Source organism: Chelonia mydas, chromosome 3 (assembly GCF_015237465.2).
Source record: "Chelonia mydas isolate rCheMyd1 chromosome 3, rCheMyd1.pri.v2, whole genome shotgun sequence".
NCBI lineage: Eukaryota > Metazoa > Chordata > Testudines > Cheloniidae > Chelonia > Chelonia mydas.
In genome coordinates, this window is record NC_057851.1 from 52,790,108 (window position 1) to 52,808,702 (window position 18,595).

Below are 18,595 nucleotides of genomic sequence, written 5' to 3' on the forward strand. Positions count from 1 at the left end.
GATGTTAGAAAGAAAAAAATAAACTACAAAACAATTCTGAACGAATGGTGGAGAAAAACAAATGAGCATTTCAGAGGCTCGCCTTTTGTTTGTGACATTGTCTGAGGATTCTGCCTGTACTAAGACCATGAAGTAGAAACCAATAGGTGGGTCAGGTTATTCCCTTTGACAAAATCCCTTAAAGGCTGTAAGGGCAGGATACACGAAAGGAATCAGGCACTGCTACACTCAGCATTGCAATGCCTAGCTTTCAGGCACCTAGAAAAATTAGTGGAATCCACAAAGGCTGCGTTAGGCACTTAGGGTCTCCATACAATGCATAGGGAGAGATAGGTGCCTGAGAATGGAATCCACAAAAGCTAGCATGCTAGTCAGAGAGCCACCACTGCTACCCAATGGGAGATGCCAATGACAAAGAGGTTCCCTCAGCCCCTGCCCATCTCAGGGAGTTAGGAACCTATGTTCAGGTGGGGAGGGAGGCTATCTCTGCTTGCAACCCACATTTGGGACCCCCTCCTCTCTTGGAGTCAGGTGCCATAGCCATTTCTTGTGAGAATGCCTTAGGTACCTGCCTAACTCCACATGAAACGGCCAGGGGAGGCAGTGGCTTCCCTCAGAATCTTTAGCCAGTGGTTCAAGTGATCACCCAGGGGGATGTGGGAGACCCTGGTTCAGTGTTATCATCTGCCTAAGAAGGGGAATGGATTTGAAAAGGGATTCCCCACCTCTCAGGTGAATGCTTTAACCACTGAGCTATGGAATATTCTCAGGAGGGCCTCTCTCACTCCATTTTTGAAGCTGTTTCACTTTGTTATAAATAATTAAATATTAATTGGGCCACAGAAGTGAGACTGTCTGTGTAGTCCAGTAGTTAGGAAGTGGTGGGAAGCCCCTGTTCAAATTCCTTCTTCTCAGGAAGAGTGGGATTTCCCACATCCCATCCGAATCCCTTAACCGATGGGCTAAAGTATAAGGGGGGAGGGGGAAACTGCCTCTCCCCCTCTGATATTTTGTGTGGAGTTAGGCATCCTCTGAGCACGTTCACTGGATCAGGACCCACAGGCAAGATAGGTGAGGGAACACCTATCTTCTCCTGGTTTGAGGCTTGTGCTGGGGCTTGAGATAGGCATGCAGGCTCTGCCTGAGGCAGCAGTGCACATGCCCAAAGGCAGAAACATAAGCATCTAGGGAACTTTTACACTGTAAATGCAAGTGCTGAGTGAGTTTAGGCACCTACAGACTTAGGGCTTGGCTACACTTGCAAGTTAGAGCACATTAAAGCAGTCCCGGGTGCCCTAACTCCTGATGTGTCCACACTGGCAAGGCACTTAGAGCGCCTGGACTCTGCAGCTGGAGTGCTCCTGATAATCCACCTCCACGAGAAGCATAAAGCTTGCTGCGCCCCGACTGAAACGCCTGGGCATCAGTGCGGACGAGGTGTGGCATTATTGCGCTGTGATTGGCCTCCGGAAACGTCCCATAATCCCCTGAAGTCAAGTGACCACTCTTCTCATTGTTTTGAAATCGGCACCAGGCATGCAGGTATCCCCTTTCAAAGCTCTGTTTCTGACAGCTGGCACGCTTATCTGCTCGGTGACAAAGCAACCATTAGTGTGGAATGCTGCTGTTGTGAGTTGTGGGGGAGGGCGGGCTCTGCTGCTGTCTGAACTTACAAGACAGCGTGCTGACACACTCTCAGCCCCCCAAAACACACTGTCTCTCCCCACACATACAAACAACACACTCTCTGTCACACTCCACCTCCCCCCATTTGAAAAGCACATTGCAGCCACTTGCACACTGGGATAGCTACCACAATGCACTGCTCTCTGTGGCGTTGCAAGAGCTGCTAATGTGGCCACGCCAGTGAGCTTGCAGCTGACAGTGTAAACACATGGCAGCGTTTTCCTGAAGGCTGGTTTATCTCACAGCGCTCTACATCTGCAAGTGTAGCCATGCTGTTAAACAGAAGCTGAGCAGGGATTTTGTGTATCATGGTGGTGCCTAAATCTGGAATTAAGGTGCCTAAATCTTTGCGGATCTGGTTCTAAGTTCCTTCTCCAAACCAGAAACTCTATAGCATTCTTAATTAGCAACAATAATACTTCATCATCTCAGCTACTTTTGTCTCCAGTATGTCTCAGAGTGATTAAACAGAGGACGGATGAGTTGGTGAGGACAAAAAAATAGTATTTTCATGGTGCATGCTTACAAGTTGCAATTTACATCATTTTGATGGACACAGCTATTCCAGACATTCAGCTGTAACATCCTATTAGTATGTTGCTTGCATTTAAGATACATTTTAGAATGCAGCTATGAGAGGTCAATTCCCCAAAGACTCTCCAATTTATTGCTGATGGAGTACTTGAGGGAGATTAATGAGATCTAGCGGAGTATGAGGTATGGGGAGCCTCCATGAACATGTAAGAGAGATATTTTGGGGAGGGGAAGTTGTAACTTAATGTGTTTTTGAAGCAATAATAGATTTGGGTTCAGTTACCTTGAGATTTGACTGAAATTCAGGATGGTCCTCATTTTGTCAACCTAGTTCACCAGTGATTACCCTACAATATAGAACTCTAAAGTCTGATATGGGACTTCAGCACTGATAAAGAGGGAAAAGATTTGGATTAATTTTTGTAACAAATGGGAGATGCTAAATCAGATTGGTGTTAGATGCATGCAAAACCACAACAAACATAATGCCTAAAATCAAAGTCTGATTCATAATCCAGGTCAAGCACCCTTTTAATTACTCTCTCACACTTCGGGAGTTTCAGTGCCTTAAAATCACACCAAACCTTTTACACTTGCTACATCTTTTCTCTCTGCCCTAAATTAGTCTTCCTCCATCTGCAGTACTCATTTAGACTTAAATATTGCAGGGCACTTTAACTTGTTTAAGGGTTGAGCACTTTAAGATAATGCTTTCTAATTATAAAGATAAGGCAAAGTTTTCCATCTGCTTTTTTTTTTTTTTTTCCTGCTGGAAAAGCCTATCCAAGCTCTCAAAGAATTTGTAGCATAAAATAATGGCATTCAGAAAGCAAGGCCTTAGGCTCAGCTTCAGTTGATTAATTTAGCCTCGTTTACTGTTTACAAAATGTCCATGAGCAGCTTATGATTTTCTCTGATTTGATTATTCTAAATCAATCACCGAATAATTTCTACAGATACTGAATGGTCTGTAGACTGCTCACAAGAAGTTCATTGAGAGTATTTGATATTCAGCAAAGAAATGGTGTTGGTTAGTTTTGATGGGACACAGATCACGTGGCCAGATTTCTGTATCCAGGTTGGAAGATGGTAACTCTTAGAATCAGATTTCCAATATGAATACTAACATTTATTAAATGTAAATTTGTGAATACAAACATTCCTCCCAATAAACTGTTTTTCTAGAATGTGTGTGGCAAATGAATACAAAAGACACCTAAGCAAAACTGAAGCAAATTTGGTTCTTAATTCAAAGAAATATTCTCATGTGTTTCCAAGGCCACACTTATAAATATCTTTTCCCATTGCAAGAATTTTCTTGCTGCCTCCATTTTTAATCTCTGATATGTGCAGCCAAATGTATTCACACTAGACTGCCAATGAGCAGGAACTGCTTTACCCCTTTGGACGCTACTTGCTATTTATGCATCTCTTTCCTTAGAAATTGTTCTCTTGTAATATATCTACTTAAACATATGATCCTGGTCAAATTTCTTATAAGTTCTATACATCAAACCTTCTAAAGTAGTAACTCTTGGAATATAGTCATGTTTTGGACAGAATAATACTCATTAATGAGTGGTGACAATTTATATCTAAGTTCTACAGAAGAGATAAATAATAAAATCTTACACCTTTGTCCAGTACAAAGCAAGCTACTTTCCTACTCGTGTTCACACTTAATAAGTTTTGTCCAGTCTGAAAGGTTTTACTGGTGCAAGAGGTTTAAGAAATATTCCCTATACTTAAAACTAGAGAATACAATGTGAGCCACCTTTGAAAGCCCTTACATTTCTCAGGCATACAATACATTTTATTTTGCTATGGGAATAAAGTACTTTTTATAAACCTACCTTCTGACCTGCTGCTGCAGTCAAACTGAGTGAGAGGGCAGAGCCAAACACTGCCACTGAAGACAGTTTGGGGCTGAGTAACTCCTCATCACTGACTGCTAATTAATTATGTTCCTTGACAAATTTAATTCTGGGTCTGGCAGATTTGCAGACTTTTGTACCAGCACTAGAGTATAGCAAGAGTGTGAAATGGCAGAGATAAAAAAATGTGCATTTACTGGCTGTGATGTATCTAGTATCCTAAAGTAAAACTAACTTTACAGTTAAGTTTTGTCTATAGCTGTATTAAAAATGTCAGAAGACACAGTGCATGTTATTGTTTTCACAGGTTCAAGATGCATTTAGATGTCGATTAAGAAACTGCCAAGATCCAATCAATGCAGATTCTTCAAGCTCTTTTCCTAATGGACATGCTCAGATCATGGTGAGTTTTTATTTTATCCTGGACTTCTAATTCAGTGTCCCTAGCCAAAATAAAAAGATGACTATACATTACTGTACATGTCAAGTGCATGTACATGAAATATTAATACGGTTCTTAAGTACATGTCTGACTTCAGCTCCTGAAATTTCTTAGAAAAGTTCAGCTTGTTGGTTCAGTGGTCTGTTGAATAGCACTATTATGTGCTGAATCTCTGAATACCAAGGTTCGAGAGCAGCCAAGACTCTGCCTTTGTGGGCAGCTGGGACTACAGTGTTGTGTAGATGATGTTTTCAGTCTCAAGGATGAGTGGTCAAGTGTGAAACATACTGTATATTCTGAATTTCTGTACCCGCTAGTGTCTGCTTGCAGAGCAGTGTTGCAGTCTGGGGGACTTAAGAGCCTTCCCGCCTCCCCAGCTTCAAAGCAAATGCATCTGTTATTTCTATTGAGGAGAAAGTGGTGGGCATTCTACAGGGGAAAGAACTGGCTAGAGTTAAGGAGTCAATGAAAGTTAGGGTTGCCCGTTTTGGTTGGACGTATTCCTGGAGATTTCATCATATGGCATATCTTTAATTAAAGATTAATCTTTAATGACTCCAGGACAAGCCTAATATTTGCTAATATCCTTAGGTGCAGTTTAGTAGCCAAATACTTAGCCCATTGATTTCAATGGGAAGAGGATCAGGCCCTAGATGATGCAAGGATCTCTTAGCAAATGCCCTTGAAGGAGCTATTTGAGCAGAGGAAAACCAATGTTGAGATGTCAGGAAAAAGGATAAAATGACCCTTTCTGAAAAAAGAGAAAAATTGCTGCTTTTATTAGATACATGTAAATAAAGTGTGAGGAAACCATGAAAGCAAAATTGAAATGCATTTAGGCTCTATATCAAGTTAAATAGTATTTATTTCACTGTGACGGAGTGACCACAGATTCTTCAATATTAAAACTCCATTCTAAATCCTGGCAGAATCTTTACCACACTTTGAAATGAATAATAGCTACTTTCACGGTTGGGGGCAGAAGGGGCTGCAGAACTTACTCTGGTTGCATTAGAAGCAGAGATATACAGAACGCTATATAACAAATACCAAATTTAATAAGAATGTTTCAGATAAAGTGAACTAATCTGATTAAGGTTATTAATGGTAATGTGTGTTGCAGGCTATTTTCTGTACTCCTGTTTATACAACGACTGTGAAAAGCTTTGTTGACAATAACCCTTCTATGTTATGTAGAAGTTATTCTTCTATGTAAATATAAAATTACATACTGTATCATCTTATTAAAATTACATATTATATTTCCATCTATTTTATTTTATTTTTTTGTGGTCAGGCAGCATACTTTGAAAACAACCCAGTTATACTTTAGGAAAAATTGTATTACTCTGCTGTTGTAAAACAATAAACTCCACCTTCCCAGCAACAAGAAACCACTTTTAAGAGACTGTGATTCTGTAAGTAGGACATTTTGGAAGCACTGGTTGGCAAAAGGTATTGTGGTTTGGTTTTCATTTAATAATGGTTGTCTTGTTTCATTGTTTCTTGTTACAGACAGATTTTGAAAAAGATGTGGACATTGCTTGTCGGTCAGGTAAGGATACCAGAACAGTATGTAGTCAATCCAAAAAAAAAAAAAAAATGAAGAAGATTTGTACTAGTGTCACTGTGAAGTAAAAAGAAGAAACAGAAAAAGTATGAGGTTTTACCTGGTTACAGAAAAATATCTTTTCTATTTTCTTTCATTGTCAGAAAACATGGATAAATGTAGTTCATTATCAAAGAAAATTGTGTAAGAGTCTCTTAACAGAATTCAAGTAGTTGATAAGTGTCCCACAAGAATTTTTATATCTTAGAAAACAAATGGATTTGGCAATAAAATCAACTTCACACATACAAGAATTTTCTTCACCCCAGTAAACATGCAAATTTGAAATAGCCATACAGCTAGCAAAGCACATTTTTGGTTAGATATAGGTTAGATATATTTGAAAATATGCATATAATATATAATAGCGAAAACAATCAGGGGCTGACTATTCTCTGGATCTAACTAACTAAAGTTTACTGTAGTTTAAGCAGCACAGGAATAAAAAAATAAAAATATATTTTAATTTCACATTATAGGTACACATTTTTATTCTGTTTCAGTACTCTGTACTTTATTGGCTCCATTGCTGTCTGCTTCTGCTACTTAAAAATACTTGTCTTCAGCAACTTACTCAGCCAACGTAGTTTAAATAAAACACGATGAAAAATTAAAGGTCTTTATAATCCATTGGGAATTTTAAGATTTAGAGTCTCTCCATGCATTTTGTCACAATAGAGTAATAGTCCTTCCTTATTAACTAATGTTCATTACTGCTGATGTGTTTTGAAAGAGGTAAGGCAATGGAATTTAAAAACAAATACATTCCTCTTACCTTCCTAATGGAAGGATAAGTTCAGACTTAATCCATGAAGCTGCACACTTTATCAGCTTTGTAGTACAGAAAGTCATGTCAAGGACACACTTAAAGAAAGATACTTTTAATGCACACATGAGTGGACTTCACCATGTAAAATTAAGTGATTTAAATTCAATTTCCTATAATGAAATATTTAGTAAAAGGTGACTGGGTGAGTTGGCATGACATGTTTGGTTAGAAACAATCTAATAACCACTTGCATTTCCTAAAATAAGTTTTTACTTTTTTTTTTTTTTTTCCGTTTTTGCTAAGTAATGTTATTGGGTAGTTGAAATGCCCCAATTTCTCACTTACATTTCCTTGCTTTAGGCAAATAATTCTTGAAAAATTAGAGACCATCATGTATGATTTAACACAGGGGGCTGCGTTGGTGAGCTGACTACTACTGTATATCAGTGTACTGATACACACTGTAATATTAGAGCCACCATGAACTTCAGGACACAGGAAAGGGAGTAAATGCATTTATGGGTATTTCTGTACTTCTTATTGTCTAACTCACAAAATCTTAATTTTGCTGCACATGCTAGCACTATTGTGTTAGCTGGAGATACCTTCACTGAAAGTGGTGAATGACTATTTTATTAGCCATGCTGATATAAATCGATAGACTCTTCAAGTGCACCAAAACATAAATAGGCTTCTTTGCCTAGTTTGATCATATGCTGCATGTATTCAGAGATGAATTTAATACAAGGGAGTTACAAAATTCAGCAGAAAAGAACATTTAGGAGTAAAGTCGGGGAAGACATGTACACAGTTAAGGAGATCATTAGGATGGATTGACGAAAAGATCTAGCCGCACAATCTGTCTGATGTTTTCCAAGAGGTTACACAGAGTTGTTAAGGGCTGTGCAGATGTCAGAGTGTACTCGGGGTTTTGGAAGCCCTTAATCAAGTTCCACATGGCAGGCTTCTGCTTAAGCTGTAGGTTACCTAACACCTATCACAGAATGTAGAAATAGATAAAGGTCTGTTTTTAATTTATATAAATGATCTAGGCTTAGGTAGAGATCCAGGTCAGTTATACAATGTAGATTAAAAGAAACTGATTAAATAAAAGCTCATTCAAACTAACGATTATGAAATAAAACAAAGTTATTAAATGGATAGAAAAAGATATAAGGAAATACACTAGTGAAAGGAACATAGGTAAACAAAACCATGACAATGTAAAATAAGCAGCAGCAAACAACTCCTTGTTATGAGAATCCTGTTCTGTAATTCACAGTTCTACATAAGGATATTGGACCATGCAGAGCAGCTACAATAACAGGAACACTTTCTAGAATTTCACTAAATGATGACGAAGAAGAGAAAGGAGCAAACCCTGAAGGTATGAGCTATTCAACATTGCCCGGAAGCATCATTTCCAAAGTCATCATTCAGCAGCCCACAGGCCTCCACATGCCTATGAGCATGAGTGAGCTGGCCAATCAGTGTTTGAAAAAAGACAACAGTGAGTTGCGGCGGACTGTGTATTTATGCACTGATGATAACTTGAGAGGTGCAGACATGGACATAGTCAATCCTCAAGAACGGATGATGGAAAGTGACTATATTGTCATGCCCAGAGGTTCAGTAAACACCCAGCAATCATTGAAAGATGAGAGCAAATTGAATATAGGCATGGATACCTTGCCTCATGAAAGGCTGTTGCACTATAAAGTTAATCCGGAATTCAACATGAATCCCTCTGTAATGGACCAATTCAATATCAATTTAGATCAGCATCTTCCCACCCAGGAACATATGCAGAATTTGGCCTTTGAGCCCCGCACAGCAGTAAAGAACTTCATAGCCTCCGAGTTGGATGACAATGCAGGATTAGCAAGAAGCGAAACTGGATCCACAATATCAATGAGTTCTTTAGAGGTCAGTGATGCTTAAGCAAATTACATGTTCTGTTGTTCTAATTATATGGCAACATAATAAGTCATGGCTCCTTGACTACAGCCAGTGTTTATGTTTGAGGGGTGCAGCTAATGTCTTAATTAAGATTAAATTACTGTTTGGAATCATGCTTTGCTTATTCTATTCCCATAAAACAATACTGACAATGTTTAGAATTGGAATAAAAATCAAAGTAAAGTTTTAGAGCCTTAAGGATGGGATGATACAATCTTGGAGCTTCAAAATTCCACCTGCCTTGCCACGAATTTCCTTACCTGCAGGATGAATTCTATTAAATAACTCTGAGTTCCAGTGAAAAAGAAAAACCCATTCCTACAGGATAACATTATAATCACTGAACTTACTTGCATCCTCAAACAATATTCATTATTCATTATTTATTTACCTCATTAAATGTGCATAATTCTTTACCAGCAGCTAAGGCAATGAGCTTGATTCTACGCTGGTGTAAATCAGAGTAACTCTCCTAAGTAGCACTGCATGAAGTGACTAATTTTCATGTTTGTGCCGACATGTGTAGAATTTGCATGTGCAGCAGGTGCAGGTACATTTCTTGCACACTTAGCTCAGATGTCATTCTGACTATAAAATTGTTCTGGAAATCATTACTGGAATCTGTCTCTAGGATTTAAACATTAGAGAAAATTGCATGTGAAAACCATTTTCTTATTTATTTAATACCTAAGGATCAAATACTTCAGTTCTTAAAAAGTCTTTACTTATGCAAACCAATATCAGTGAGGTCAGTAGGAGTTTAAATGAGTGTGTTGACTGGAGAATTTGGGCTGGAGATCAGAATTTTGTTTCTATCATCAGGAGCTTTGAAAACAAAATACTTCCCTCCTTATGTTGTGTTCATAATATCCACAACTCTTGCATGAGAAACACAGATTAATTAAATATATTAAAAAGAAAGAAGATGAATTTGGGGCTTGGCCAGTAAGCTAAGTATTGGCTACTTTCTGTAAGTTGCATTAACATGTAAATGTATAGGTAATCTTGGGACACATTTTCAAATGGACTTCTTAAAATTGCATTTTGCACACACATCCAGTTGCATGCATACATCAGTTAGACATGAAGTTACCCGATATGCATGCACAATTCCAGCTTTAGTGGGCCCAGTTCCTGATGCCACATTTGAAAATATCCCTTGAAGTCTATGAGAATGTTGGCTTGCATCTTTAGAATCCAAAATGTTTATTTCATTTATAAAAGCTTTTCACTTCACTTGTAAGATTTGTTACTGACCCTGGGTCTGATTTACTACTCTGTTACACCAGTTTTATGCTTCTGTAACTACACTGAAATCAAGAGTGATGATTAGGGTCATTATAATATATGTATTCTCTCTTACTAGAGCAACCACACAGGATCATTCTGATACATATTTGCAACTTTGTACAGTTGCATTTGCAGTTCAGAGTTCTATATGTGAAAGGAGTTCATGGCCCCTAGCAGGAACCAAGCCAACTGAAAAAAATGTGCATATTTATGTGTGTGTGTGTGTTTGTGCACTGCACACGCACACACATGCAGCATGTATGGAGTATTAGTAGAGGCAGATTCCAACAAATGCCATTGCTTAGACTTGATGAGATTGTTGAATCTTTACTCATGTAAATACAAATTAAAGTAGAGATTGGGGGGAGGTCCTTCCTCAAAAATTTTGAAATATCTAGTGCCGCTTCCTCCATTTTAGAAGACTGTAAGACATTTCAAAAGATAGATTCAATGCAAAACTTTGTATCAGGTATTATTGATACATCTTTCCCTTCAGAGGGGAGAGGGAAAATCTTTCTTTCCTTTCTCTTAGAGAAAGCATGCAAATAGATGATAGCTAACTGAGAAGCCCTTCTTCTCCCATCAGGACCTATTGCTTCTCTTCTCCATCCATAGGAAAATCTGGGAGCCCCAGAAGCTTCTTTGCCAGGCATCAGGCTCCTCCTAAGGCTCTCACATCAGGTTCCCCTATCACTAGCAAGAGAGGAGGGGGATGCCCTAAGTCAGAAAGAGAAGGAGGAGCTCTTCTTCTACATTCAGTGTAGGACAGGGAGTTATGTTCCCCTGCACACCTCCATAATTTAATCCTCGGCATCATGGTACTTGCGCTGTAATTACTCTGCAAATGTGTAAGTTTTTACCATGTCATTCTATAGTAGTCAACATTTAACATGTAAGTGAAGTGCACCTGGGTGATTTCTGATGTGTTAATTCTAAAATTTTAAAATTTAAGGTCAGTATTTATTGAGCACATAATAAAGGGAAGAAAGTTTATAAAGCAATTAGGGAAATGGTATAACTGGGAAATTATTTAGATATCATAGACCCCATTTTCAGAGGGACTCAAACCAACTTCTGATTTTGTGGGTGAAGTTTTTCACCTCCTGATACTTACACCCATCAAGAATTATGGGTGTAATTGGTACCAGCTGAACATTGTGTCCCAAAACAGCTAGTTTGTATACCTAGTTGCTATTATTTGTTCTCTCAATTTATTGTGGGCACAAGTACTTGTGGGTATAAAACTGAACCTGCAGAAGTAGGGGACATGTCTGAAAATTTAGGCCTTTAGCTTTAAGTGCTATCACAAAACAAAACAAAAACAATTCACTTGAAACTCATTTCCATTTTATTTCTGAAAAATCAGAATCTCATATTTCTATTGACCAAGTCTCTTACATCATACATGCACACATGTCTTCACATAAAATATTCATCACACTTGGAAAATTGAGGTTTTTTGTGCTAACGCTCTTACAAAGTCTGCTAAATTCCTGATTTTCCTCTATTTATAAATCTCAAAAATGTTCCACAATTACATCAGTGGGCATCTGCTTTATCCATTAGAAAAATTCACTTCAAAAACTGCTTTTATGTGATATTAAGGTTATGAGACCTGTATCATAAAATCCTAACCAGTTCAAAGTTAAGGCTGAGATGTGAGGTCATTAGTATACTCTCTCATACCTGGGCATTGCACTGTATGATGCCTGGAGATGACAGTTTTAGGAGATAGCTGAAATATTCAGGCATGCTGGAATTTCCTAGCTTTTGCCTCTGTGTGTCACAGACCTATTTCAGTTTTTGTATGTTAGTATTTTTTTCATATGCTTTATTGTATCAAGAAGATCTGCTTCTCTAGTTAGATAGTTCTTTGAAGGTGATATATTTATGTACAAATATTACTCAGGCACACACATACATGTATGAGTTTGCAGATTACCAAGGTGCAATCTAGTGAGATTTTACTCTGTATGCTCCATACAGTATTGGTGTTATTATAGACACAAGCGGGCATACTAGTACACCATGGTGGTTCTTATAGGGAATAATTTAACATCTTGCTTATCTCCTGCACCTTCTTCATATGCGTGGATTAAAATTGGCAATATTATCTTGGTATTAAAGTGGCTTTCAATGTGCTTCTTCAGTTCAGAGTGTTTTGGTTTTAATGAAGAAAGCACTCTGAATGTCCTCTTTTGGAATGGTTTTTGTTTTGAAAGTGCACACTCACATTGCTGTGCTCATTAAAACTAAATTACTTTGAAGTGAGGCAGTGCATTCCCATCCACTTTGACACAATGGGGACGGGGGTGGGGGGCTGGAAGTCTAAATGCAGAGGAAGAAGCAGATCTATGCAAGGGGCAGAGCACCTGCTCCCCAAAAATGCAGGGAGAACTGGCACGAGCATCTTAGTGGAGCAGGAGTGGCTGGTTCTTTTAGAGGAATACAGAGAAGGAAAGAACACTGTACCTAATTTGTTTTAAATGAAAAGGGGGGAAAGGGATATTTAGAAAGAAAAAGACCAAAAAGGAAAAAGGAGAGTAAGAGTTGTAAAAAAAATGAAGGTAGAACATGCAGGAAATTGTATTAACAAGGAAAAAGAGAGACTGTGCTCTGGTAGGCAGGAAGATGACAAAAGGATAAACAGTCAAAGAAAAGGAACAACTCTAATTTAAAAGAGAATGTGGCAGACAAGGAAGAAACTGTTGTATTCTCTTTTCAATATTCTTCTCTAAACGAGAGGACCTACTGTGGTGTTTTGGCACATAAATGACTGGAATTCAGTTCCCAATCTCTCATTCCCCTGTATTCATTTTTCAGGTCCCAGTCCCTCATTCTCCAATTTGAGATTTCTATGGAGACAGGCACACTGCCATAAGTGGAAAGCACTTGGTTGTATCACTAAAATATCCCTTCTGACACATTAATGAGAGGAAAATATGAGAGAACTGAAAAGATAGTGAAGGAGTTAACAACATAAATAAAGGGGAAAATAATAAATGGAAAGGCATAAGAGAAGACACAGGAAAGGCAAAGTCAGAGACACCAGAAAGGGAGAGCAGAGTTCAGGGGAGGCTTAAAATGAAAGGGGCAGAAACAGAACACTGAAATCAAAATTTAAAGAACAAGGTTAAAAACATGTGTGATAACACGAGAGGAGAGAAAGAGATAGAAGAAATACATCAACAAAACGGTATTTCTTGTCAAGCAGAGACTCAGACAACAGACAGTTTAGAAGCAATAAGCTAGTCTCAAGTCCTTTTGACCTATCATATGAGAACCGAAGCAATAATTGGGAATAGAGTGAAAAGAGCATCATGGGAGTTTCTGCTTTAAAATGCACCCAGATTGCATCAGTTTTTCAGGGCCCTCCTCCCCCTTACACAGATTTATCTTTCTTTCCTCCTTCCATTCTCAATCATCTGCCAAAGCGTGCTGCTTGCCAGTTCTGTGACTCTCAGCCTTAATGAAAGCCTAAGCCTATTATAGCTCCTGCTTTATTTGATTTGTTGGATGGATCTTGAGTTCCTCCAGTTCCAAAACTGCCACTACATCATTTTATATAACCTTTATAAAGGTGGAAGTTGAACCAGGCAATGAGAGGGCAGTAATTGAAGGTGTATTGAACTGGCATTCTAGTCAACACCCTGGAGAATAACATGTATTTGAGACAGTCGTTTTACATGTACCTATTTTAGCTGCATGTGATATTTAAGAAAAATACATATTTTCAGTCATTGACGAAATTAAGAAATGCCTATACCTCCCCTAAAAGAGCGTAGCAGCTCCAAAACAGGTGTTTATAGACTATTGAGTAAATGTATATGTAGGAGCTGTTATAAAAAAAGGAGACTTATGCCCAGTAGATCAAAATAGCTGTGAACTGAGGCCTTGTGGGTGTTGCAAGTGTATTGTGTGCTAAAATTGCTAGGAGACGTTCAGCACTCAAAAATTCCCACACTTACGTGGTTATGCACTTTTTTCACACAAAATTACTGCCTTATGACTCACCTGTATTAAAGTTCAATAGCCTGTACAACCTTGTATTTGAAGCTAAGATGTTTTTTTTTTCACTAACATGAACACAAATGGGCATTTTAAAAAATCACAACTTCTATTCATGCTGCACTTTTATATCTCCAAAATACCAAAAGAGATTTTTCTTTAATTTTGTAGGGGGAAAAAGTCCTCCCTGGGGCTAAAATGTTGTATGTCACGTTTAATCTCAGAGTGAATTATCAACTGATGATAATAAGGATTTATATTAATGGAAACATGGAGATAGCCTTCACTATTATATCCCTGGTTTCAATTATACTTTGCACTGCATAATATATCTTCAGGAGTTTATGTAATTAGTCAGCTAGCAGTATAATGCAAACTAGAATAAGGAGCAAACCGGGAATTCATCTTTTTACACAGATGGAGAGGGATGATATCAGTCATTTAGTGGGAGCAGCTCCTTCCTGGTGCCAGCAGAGTAGTGCATGTTGGTCCATGGAAATTATCTTTCAGCGCTGTTCTATTTTTTCCACCGACGAACAGAGTTCAAAGTTATTCTGGAATTATTCAGAGAAGCTATACACGATTAGTACAAAACACAACTGATTTAAAATGAATTGCTGCTGCAGACTTGCTTTCCACAGAATTTTACTTTGGTTTTAATATAAGGGCTTTTTCCTGTGATGTGGGTTTTATCTCTGAAATCAGACAGTCATAGAAATTAGAGATAGAAAAGACTCACCAGATCACCTCCTGTCAATGCAGGAATATTTTCTACAGTATATTCCTCCAACACCTAGCCCGACCTAATGTTCAATTACTTAACTGATGGGCATCCCACTGCTTCCTTTAGGAGATCATTTCCTGTTCAAATGAACTTCACTACTGGGAATGCTCTCTTGATAACCAGTCTAAAGTTGCCTTAATTTCATCCCATTATTCCTGAATTATAACTTCTCAGACATATTCTTCCCCAAGTAGCCTCTTTCATTATTTGGTATTTATACCCAAATACTTGTAAACTGTGATTATGTATTCCAACTCCACCACCACTGTTTAACCCAGGTACATAAACTTTTTTACCCTTTCCTTTTAAATCACTTTTGCTAGCCTCTGAATGATTTTTGTTGTCCTTTTCTGAATTGTTTCCAATGTATTGACATCTTTCTATTACTGACAGGCCCAGAACTTTATGCAATAGTCTAGGTGCAATATCACCAGAGTTGCATAGAGAGCAACTTACACCTACTTGGGCTAGTATATGCAGCCTTGACTTTTTTTGATGGCATATTGAATTGCAATTTGATACCCAGCTCATTGTTTGCTATCACCCCGGGCTTTTTTTCTCATTACTGTTTCCCAGCTCTTTTCCTGCCATTGAATAGCTACATGCCTTTGTGTTCAATATTTTAGATTGAATCTGATTTTGTAATTTTTGCACCTCTCTAGGACTTTGTTTTTACTTCTCCATCCTCACTGATATTTGCAATATGTTTGAATTTATATTATCTACATATTTTGCTTCATGTGAAGGTTACCTATTCTTCCAAATCATTAATAAAAGATACTACATAAAGCTGAGGCTAACACTTATTCTGGAAAACCCCTGTGGCTCTCATTGTAAGGTTTATGCTGATTAAACTGATACTCGGGTTTTACTGGTGGATACATGCAACTACACTAAGAAGAGACCCACCATGGACCACCTTCATCAAGCTATGCATTCACTGGCTACCAGAGATTTTTCTTCCTTAGTCCCATCTCATTAGGCTTTCAACTTCCATTAATTTAATTTGTTGAATGAGCCAGATGGTTGCCTAGATCTATAGGACCATGAAGGGGCATATACAAGCCCCTCATCCCTAGCCCTGAGATACCACCCTGGAAAATCATCCTTTTAGTTGATTTAAGAAAGAAACTATTTTTGAGGTTGTCAGATTACTTATGGAACCTAAACATGCAAGTAGTCTTGAGGTGGATGGGCAGCTTGTGTTGGGTTTACTGTACCACATCATATAGGAACCAGAGAAAATGGAAGTGGAAATGGTGGCATTCAGAAATAAAAGCTTCTGAAATAGCATATTAGGGAAAGATCCAATTTCCTTAAGTCAATGTAAAGACTCCTGGTCACTCCAATGTAAATTGGATCAGGCCCTTAAACATATTTGCCAGCTCCAAAATAACCTTAAAATTGTTCGGTGTTGCCAGTGTGATAGCTAATAGGACCTGATCCTCTACCTATTGATGTCACTGGCAGAACTCCAATGGACTTCAACTCAAAGCACAACTCTATTGCTCCTCTGACCTGTGACAGCCGATCATGTCTTTAATGACTTTAGGGGATCACCATGTGCAGCCCTGAAAAATATAAAGTAAAAGCACAAAACAAATATTATTTAATGTACAGTTAAAAATAAATGTCCTCATTCTGGTTCCGTTCTGGTTGTACTCCAGAAGAATTTTGTTTGACATACGTGTACAAAATGGCCTACTGAGTCACAGTGCCAAGGAGATGTGATGTAAAAGCAGAATTGCAACTGTGACATCTATCCAATCAGATTGCAGTAAAGTATGGTGCAGTGTTTTGCTCACATTTAAAGTGAACAGTAGAGTTATGTGGGGGCTTAAACCTAATCACCCATCTCTGCTTATAGGTAATGCCAGAGTACCTGTGCTGCCCATGAGCAGACTTGCAGGCAAAATGGGTTTTAAATATTCCATTTTTCTAAATCACGCTTTCTTGCAAATCAGGTCTCTAAACTATATTTGATTTAGCATCTTCATTCATGCATTTCAGTAAAACCAGGTTTATTACTGAATTGAGTCTTGAAACTAGTCTAGGGACAAGTACTCTAAAGTTTATCTCATGAATGAGCCTTTTTCCTTTTGTGACCACACAGCCAAACATAACGTTAAAAATTCTGAGTGTTCGCAAGCCCTGTTTGTGTTTTGGGGGTAAATAAATCTCTTGAGGTATAGTTCATTTTAGAGTGATCAGACTCTCTCTGGTTTTTTTACCACTGTTGTTTTGGGTTGTTGTTCAGGGTTTTGTTTTGTTTTGTTTTGTTTTGTTTTGTTTTGTTATTGGTGCTCTGACACATTTTTTCCAAGTAGTCTTTAAATATCCTGGTTAATGTGGGAGGCAAAGTTGAGCTTTTCTAGACAGTGAATCTTTCAAGTATTCTAAGTCCCTTCCCGTGGGCTGATTCCTAGCTCTTCAGATCCCAGAATGTGCAGAACATTCCTACAGTGGCTTCCTTTGCATATTTACAAATCCAACCATTTGGAGCCGGTCAAAATTTTCCACCAACACAGTTTTTCAACAAAAAATGACTTTTTTGATTATATTTTTAAAAAAAATAAATAAATAATTGGGAGGGGGAGGGGGAATCTGTTTTCATCAAAAACCCAGAAATAAAAAAAAAATCAGTTTTCAGCAACCTGAACATTTCACTTTTTAACTGGAAGTATTTAGTTTTTGGTTGCAAAAAACCAAAACATTTCAATGCAAAATTTCAACAAATCAAAAAATTCATTTCATTCAAGTTTTTCACAATTTCTTGACCAGCTTTATTAGAAATGAGTGCATCCATGTCACCTCCATCCTCAGTCAACTCCACTGGCATCCAAATCAATTCAGAACACTGTTAAAAATTGCCCTTCTTGTTTTTAAAATGCAGTGAATTTGTTCCAGCTGACTGACCTTGTGGACCTTAGTACAAAACACACCATTGCTTAATTAGGTGGTTAGGGACTGAACTGGATAGCAGGTGATCAATCTGGCTCTGCAGGGTCCTGATCTAGATCCCATTGAAGTCAATGGGAGTCTTTATGTCAACTTCAGGAGACTTTGGAACATGCCCCAGGTGAAGAAAGAAAATTCATTGTTTTGCATAGTCTCAATCATTAAGACGTTACACTTCCTACACTCCAGAGTTGCTACCATGAAATACATAAAACTGGGAAAAGCAGGAAAAGTGTTTGGGGAGGCGAATGGGTAAGTCATGGGGAAATGGATTTACACCAGATTCTGAGCCACATTCCTTATGTTGAAGGACACAAATTACTCACATTAACTGTCATGAGGCCACACCCTTTTAACAAGAGAGCCTGTCCTGCCAGTTATTCAGAGAGCTGTACAATGGTGCCCAGATGCAGAACTGCAGTTCTTGGCTGATGCAAAACTGCAAAAACACCATATAGAAGAAAAATGAGGATCTCTGCTTGTTTTATAAGCCAGCACACATCCCTCACTCAAACACATACTAACACAAGTGCCTGGGTACATGTTACACAAGGGTACAGAGCAGGGCTAGGATATATTACTATGAATAGATTTTCTTCACGGTCATAAGCTCCAGTCATTATTCAAACAGCGGAATCAGGCCCTTGTCTCTTTCTATATTCTTTTTCCTTCCTTTCACCCT

General features: G+C 38.2%; 1 protein-coding gene across 9 annotated transcripts in view; it reads left to right on the forward strand.

Moving 5' to 3' along the window:
* Nucleotides 1-18,595, forward strand: part of ADGRB3 (adhesion G protein-coupled receptor B3) — a 616,055-nt gene that overhangs the window by 583,138 nt on the left and 14,322 nt on the right. For all 9 annotated transcript variants that reach the window (XM_043542447.1, XM_043542448.1, XM_043542449.1 and 6 more), the window contains 3 exons: nt 4,402-4,497; nt 6,052-6,091; nt 8,197-8,840. In XM_043542447.1, the coding sequence (XP_043398382.1) occupies nt 4,402-4,497; nt 6,052-6,091; nt 8,197-8,840 (780 nt within the window). The remainder of the gene's footprint in view (nt 1-4,401; nt 4,498-6,051; nt 6,092-8,196; nt 8,841-18,595) is intronic.